At 34.5% G+C, this 7,507-nt stretch overlaps 1 protein-coding gene across 1 annotated transcript; it reads right to left on the bottom strand.

Moving 5' to 3' along the window:
* Positions 1–922: 922 nt before the first annotated feature.
* Positions 923–6,813, bottom strand: LOC139148617 (uncharacterized). Its single transcript, XM_070720103.1, has 3 exons — positions 6,759–6,813; positions 5,985–6,090; positions 923–5,356 (listed from the first exon to the last, which is right to left on the bottom strand). Exons 1-3 carry the CDS (start codon positions 6,811–6,813, stop codon positions 4,624–4,626), a joined length of 894 nt encoding a protein of 297 aa, XP_070576204.1. The 3' UTR covers positions 923–4,623.
* Positions 6,814–7,507: the final 694 nt, after the last annotated feature.

The following is a 7,507-nucleotide window of genomic DNA, read 5'->3' as shown; positions in this document are numbered from 1 at the left end:
TCCAGAACAGCTGGTGCATCCACATCTGGAACACACTTACACACTTAACCAATTACACAAGGATGATGACACAAGAGATAAAGTTAAACTGTGGTGAACTTGACCATTCCTTTCAAATCCTTACCTAACTTGACATCTTAAACAAAAATACACTGCATGATTAATTACGCACAAAAATACATCGGGGTGGACCATTTGATAAGGGATGGTGTCTGGTAGATCGATGAGGTACATTATCTTTTTTATCTGATCCATTGTACATTCTTTTTTTCTCCACTCTCCCACCTTCTCTGGCTGAATTTTTTGTTGGCATTTGTTTGGATTTTTTCAAAATCTACCAGGAAACCCCCCACACCCCCACCCCCCCGCACCTCCCTCACTCTTACCCATTGAAAAAAATTTTGAATATATTTGTTGGAAACCAAACTTGCTGAAATCACCTCAGCTATGTTTTCTAATGATTTTTTTACCGCATTTCAACACCAAATATTGTTTACCATATCAAATGCTTACTAAATCACCACATTATATACTCTTAGTTCCAGTAGGTATAAAATTACCCAAAAAATCTTAAAATACAAATGAAATAATCGCAATCATACCAATCCATAATCAAATAACAGTTGCCCCCAAAATTCAAAATTCCGGATTTCAACTTAATTTCAATATATCATATTAACAAAAACCCTAAGAATCGATTTACTAAATGTCAAAGCAAACAGACTGGTAAATTTTTAGAAACAAATTTTTGACCAAAAATGAGAAAAATTGCCCCAAAATACAAAATTGCAGATTTCATCCTAATTTCAATATATCTTATTAACATAAACCCTAGGAACCTGTACACTAGATATCAAAGCTACCAGATCAAAAGTTTTAGGAGAAAAATTTTTTGGGCAGAAGCCAAAAATTACCCAAAAAAAAAAAATTGCCAGTTTCAACATAACTCAATACATTATATTGAGATTAATCTTAGATACCTGTATACCAAATATAAAAGCTATCAAATCAGTAGTTTTTGGATAAAATTTTATCAATAATTGGGAAAATTGCCCCAAAATTACAAATATGACAATATCAATACAATTTGTACAAGCATGACTGAGGTCATCCTGAGGAACATGAATATTAATTTTCATAGCAATCAGACGGGCGATTTCAGAAAACAAGATTTTTTGACTAAAACGGAAAAAATACCCTAAAAATACAAACATGCAAATTTTACCCCAATTTTTGCACACATAATTTAGAATACCTAAAGTAATCTGCATACTAAGTTTGAACCAAATTTGACCAATGCTTACTGAGCTTTAGCCATTTGCAGGATTTTTCCTTTTCCCCCCCCTCATTTGCATATTTTTGGCACTGACATGTTCATTTGAACAAATTCACATCTCCACCCCTAGGTGCACCTGTACACCAAATACTAAGAGAGTAGGTGCTGCGGTTTAGGAGTTTTTGACGTGGACGGACATACATACATACATACATACATACAGACGACATTTTTTCCACCTTATAAGAATACCTCCCATTTGCATATATACATATGCATATATGGAGCTAAAAATTGTCCGGGAACACTGCTAACAATACTCGTGAAATACTATAATTTCAAGTGACTGTGAGCTGTAAAAAGCAAATTTTTTAGCTGATTTTCCAGGGCTCCGGCCATTGGCTGGGAGGGGGACACCCCCTTCTGCACCCTCCCCTGACTTGGCGGTCATGGCACACAGCTGCAAGCTGCCTACATTTTCATTTTAGCCTCCTAGTTAAAAACTTATTGAAACCCCTGTAAAGGCCCAAATGTATTACCATGTCACATGATTAGTATGAACATGGCCAACTTAACATATTAATAATTTTAACGGAAAATTCAGAGACAATTTTAACATAGAAATTTAGAAACAGTAGCTAGAAGTATCTTCTGATATATACAAAATCAAACTAATTTATTACATGAAACTTTTCCACTCCTTTTCTCAGAAAACTGAAACATGCTGACATATTCACTTAATACCTATTTCCAGAAAAAATGAAACGGGCAGGTATATAGATGTATACATTGTATAATAATCGCAATCATACCAATCCATAATCCAATAACACTAGGTCAAAATTTGTAAGACAATAGTTGTAAACATAGACACAAAACAGCACAGAACAGACAGTAAATAGACGGTACAAACAAAGTCAAATTCATGAAAGAAAGATATATGGACCTCTGGCCAAAAGACCAAGAAGTGATGTCAGGTGTTTCGAAAATAGTAAGCGCATCCTGCCCCACATGTGGCACCCGCCATATATCAATCTGTAAGTCAGATAGGTAGTGGTCACTAACTAAGGCCCAATGTCACCGATGCCATCAGTGATCATTTGTCGAAGAGAGATATTGTATTTATCTACCAGCTTGCGATACCTGCCAAAAAAGCGTTTGAATGTAGAGACAAGTCTTGCTCTGGTGTAACCTTGATTTAACAGTTTGAAAGAGAGATGGCCATGTCTCTCTACAAAATCACCATATGAACTGCATGCTCTTGCATATCGTATAAGCTGGGAAATGTATACCCCATAAGCAGGTGAGAGTGGAATATTACTGATGAGGTGTGGAAAATTAATTATACTAAAGTTAAAATCATCTCTCTTGTCATATAGCCTAGTATATTTACATACATACCAAATAGGTATGTTTCAGGTGCTGCCTCCTATTGAAACCTAAGCCTCCTGTTGGTGTTTATACAAATCCTAAATAAAACATAGGGCCAAAGTCCCTGAAGCTACTATAGACATGGATACAAAATTAAGTATTTCCTGACTGTATGAAATTATCTCACTTTGGTCATCCTAGGGACATGTAAACCAAATATTAAAGCTGTCTGACCAGCGGTTTTGAAAAAACAAGCGACTCAACAGTTGACAGAGCTCTGCTGTGTTATGTAGAGAATAACCTTTTGTGACACATGTATTGATGAAGAAGGTGGATATCTTTGATAGCTCATTTCAGGATGGCCTGACCAAAAATGGAAAAAAATTCTGTAAAAATACAGATTTGCATATTTCATCAGACTATATTAGTCTATAACAGCAAATAAACGAGAGTTAATTACATTCTAATTAAAGTAAACAAGACTTGCTTAAATCAAGATTTACGTCATAAAAAAACAGCATATCTGTCAGGTTATAAAGAATCTTGAGCTGGTTATCTTTTAATATCAGTATTTTCATCCTATTAACCAAGCACATTTTAACTTTCAAATTAACATTGTAAGTAAGTTCTGTTGAATAAGTTGAGACTGTACGTACTCAGACAAAGCACACTGAAGAGACAAATGTTTGAAACTTAAGAAGTTCAAGGTCATCAAAAGCATTATAAGGAATCATGTAACACTTTAATTGCACTGTTTACACAGATTGCATAATTGCTATAAATAGCACATGAGGAATCTTACAGCCCAGCTTTACCATAAAAACCCTATCACTTTGACCACTCTATTTTTTTCCTAAAAAAGTAATCTTATTTTATCCTTACCAAGTCAACCATAAATGGAAATTAGAACTTTCTCTATCTCTATTTATTTGACCACCCTATCATGACAAACTATTATGAGCAATTTCTTTTAGATAACATAAATGGTGGTTCAGAATAGATCAAAGTTGGGATTCAGGAAAGTTGCCTTTACATGTTTTAATCCTCAATTCAACATATATTTTTTTAAAGCCATTGAACTTTCTGATAAAATCATATTAATTATTTTTTTCTGGGTGAATTGATAGGGTTTATACAGTACAAGAATTACATACAATGTAAGTCAAACTTTGACCAAAAATGACAAAAAAATTCCTTAAAAATACACATTTGCATATTTCATCACAATTTGAACAAATCTAAGTTGGGTTATCCCTAGGGACCTGTATACCAAATAACAAAGCTGTCTGACCAGTGGTTATGAAGAAGAAGATTTTTACCAAAAACACCTTTTTTGGCATTAATTTGCCTATTTTCAATAATATCAAAAAATTAAAAAAAACAGTTTCTCAAAATCATATTTTTCATCTACACAACAAATATCAAATCAGTAAGTACTGCGGTTCTCAAGATATTTGAGTGGACGGACGCCTCACAAACGGACATACATACATACATACAGACTGACGCCGGACGGATACCCATCCCAATAGCTTCTATAGACTATAGTCTATAGTAGCTAAAAATGATGAGAAAATTCATTAAATGTAAGATATGCAACAACATTGTTTACAGCAATTGTTGAAATTATTTTTCAAATTTGAATGCAAACAGTTTAATTGCTCAGACACCCCTTGGTGTCCTTACATTTTCTGTTCATTTGAGATATTTGATATGATTAACATGACCAATGTTTATTCTTCCCTGAAGTCATTGAATTCTGTGACTAGCTTCATGGGAAAGGCTGCCTGACATTACACCTGGACTTTGCCCCTGAATTTCAAATAGGCCTTGTCTCTGTTCCATTTCTTTGCATACCCAATTTGTTTCAATGTCCAGGACAGAATGAACCAGTTAAAATGATTTCTGACCAAAAGTGATATATGGATTTTGCCAATACATTGCACTTGTTACACTATATCTCCAAGTATGAATATTCAGTCACTTTCTAAATTACATGCTGCATAAGCAAGCTTATACTCTAGGTCACATAAACCCATAGTTTTTGGGTTTTGATTAGAGTCGAGCTCTTTGTCAACATGTTGGTAGACAAAGTCTGCAATCTTTGTGAACAACACACATTTTTCAGATTCTAGGGACCTTCGGTATGTTTCACAATGCCTGCATGTATTACCAAACTCACATGTCTTGGCTCCTTGTAAGCCAGCAACTATGTACTTAGTGAAAACACTGTGTTTCTGGTTGGTGTTCATTTCATTGGCACCAGCTGCTTCTTCATGTCTATCTCCAGCAGCCCACATCCTGAAACCGCTACCTTGTCTAATAGACATGCAATATTTCTCATCATCTTGAGAAATACTCTCGTCAGCCTGTGCTTCTGCATCGCTAATGTCCTCAGTGGCATGTTCATCACCACCTTTGAAATCATACTTCATAGGACACATATGCACTGCAAAGCAGCAATCAAGAATAAGCAGCTTTCTTTCTGATTTGATATCCTCCAATAACTTTGACAGCTCAATTTCACGCAACTGGTCACCACCATGACATCTAAGCGATCCATATGCACCACCTCTATTGTGTCCACTGTAGTAGAATACCAAAGACTGTATTGAATGTTCCTTTGACAATTTTGCAATGCCTTTCAAAGTTCCTTTAATGTTTTTATGTGTAGCGTCCCTTCCAAGCAGTAAGTGGGCATTCTGTTTCCTATGATGTAAAATATGGAAATGTAAAGTAAAAATCATTAAAACATGGCAATCAAAACAAGTGATAGTGTTTTAATATAGCTCAAGTACTAGTTGCAGGATTCACAAATAATTAAATGTAGATTGACATTATGATTAAATTTAACACGTTTTGAAAGTCTTTCAGGGCTGACAGATATGACAATTAAAAGCAACGATAAACAACTCCCTTGAAGAATACATGGATTGCGATATAATCATACATTTCCCATCAGTAATTCATTGACCTCCTTGTTTGGTGACACCAAAATTTAAAAAATTAATGTGATCAATGTAATATCAAAGATGTTCATTTGATGCCAATTTGCTTTGAATTCTCCCCAAAACCTCAATACAAAATTTAATTTTAATTGTGCACCTAAACCGGTACTTAATTTAATCTAACATTTTCTGTTGCAGCTTCGCAGATGATCATGACTCAAATTTATATTCATGTTGCACCATTAGATTTTAACTTTGCAATAAAAAATGATGTTACATTTTCATCTACAGTATATGTTATATACCGGTACATGATATTCAGTTTCAATACCATACACAACTAGGAAAAGTAGGAATTCAAACAGAATGAAAAACGTAAGACAGCTTACTCAATAGCACCAATATTTGGATCTGTGAACAACCGGTGTATCTCTTTAGCATCGTTTTTATAAACCTCTCCACCAAGACCGACAGCTATAAGGTAAGTGTTAACACCTATAGTGAAAAAGTGAAATCAGAGTGATACTTTTATGGCACTTTGGTTGACTTTGTTCCCTGAACAAAAAGGAAACTAGTGACCAAGCAGCCAATATAGCTCCATTGTGATCTTTAAGATAATTAAGATAATAAGTGTGGGTGGCTTGTCAATAGCGCTGATCGTGATTTTGGTTTGTTACTAAATATAGCGGCACGCGTACGACTTTCGGACAAACAAGCTGAAATTTGGACAAATTTTGTCGTTGTATACGTGGCTGCTGTTGCAGCTTGTAGTCTCAGTCATCTATTCATACCAATAAGTGTGACGCTAAATAGCCTTTCTAACACTCGCAGGTTTTAATTTCGTCGTTAAGCGGAAATGCGGACAAATGTTTATTTATACATATTAATGAGAGAGAACAGTGACGTCATTTGCGATCAGCGCTATTAAGTTAATACTGATGAACATGAGACACATGGATGGGAAAGTCAATAACCTGTGATCAAACCAGCAAACATGCTGGCTGTGACTGTTGGCACACTTCACCTGAATACTAACAATTAAACATAGCTCAATTGTCAAGACAAACATTTTGTTTGATCAAACCAGCAAAAATTCAAAAAAACATATTTCTGTTATTCTAAGTTTTGTCATAGTTTTAACAAATCTACATTGATTACTGTACAGCTTTTAAGTTCTACATTCACTGGCACCACTGATGACGTCACAGAAATGAACATGGTCCTTAAATAGATTTTTTGTTATGATTATTTTTCACTCTCACATTTATTTATCAACAGGAAAAAGTACAATAACATGGCCATTTAGTGTATTAATAGTATTTATTATTCTTGTCAAAAAATAACAAAAAGTCTTCTGGGTGATACCCTTTTCAACTTGAAAACAGCTAATAAGTTACAAGCTGCAAAGACGTTATACATTTAGCCAAAATTTCCAAGCTTTAATAGTGGAAAATGATTTAAATGATCTGACTATGTTTCCAGATGTATAATGAAATATTCTAAGGCACTATTGGGACATTTACTGGAAGGAATGGTGACTAATTTTGAAACTTTGGAATTGCATGACGTCTGTATTGTTAATCTTGATTGGCCTTTGATCTTAACTCAACTTGTATACATACTGCATTGTTATCGTTGACATGTGAATTCTGGTCCAGACTAGAATTCAAATGTAAACAACAACAGTGCATTTTATACATTTACATGCTCTGTTGACAAGCTGAATAATTGGTGTTTCAATTTTATTCTAGGGAGAACCTACAATCTATAAGTACTGAAAAACACTGGCCCTTTAAGCCAGAAAATTTGAATGGCAAAATACAACCAAAAATACTAGGAGATACATATAGCATCATGACCACAAATGGCAAAAATTTCCCAAAAATACAAAATTATAGATTTCATCACAATT

Source organism: Ptychodera flava, chromosome 13 (assembly GCF_041260155.1).
Source record: "Ptychodera flava strain L36383 chromosome 13, AS_Pfla_20210202, whole genome shotgun sequence".
Lineage (NCBI taxonomy): Eukaryota > Metazoa > Hemichordata > Enteropneusta > Ptychoderidae > Ptychodera > Ptychodera flava.
Note: the sequence above shows the minus strand (reverse complement) of the source record. Positions and strands in the feature narration are given on the sequence as shown.

Bases quoted from the DNA above. Each gene is read 5' to 3' on its own strand.
- LOC139148617 (XM_070720103.1), bottom strand. From the start codon at position 6,813: ATGTTCATTTCTGTGACGTCATCAGTGGTGCCAGTGAATGTAGAACTT. The intron at 6,091-6,758 runs GTACAGTAATCA...TTTTCACTATAG, and splicing joins GAATGTAGAACTTAAAAGCT to GTGTTAACACTTACCTTATA. The intron at 5,357-5,984 runs GTAAGCTGTCTT...TTTACATCATAG, and splicing joins CCAAATATTGGTGCTATTGA to GAAACAGAATGCCCACTTAC.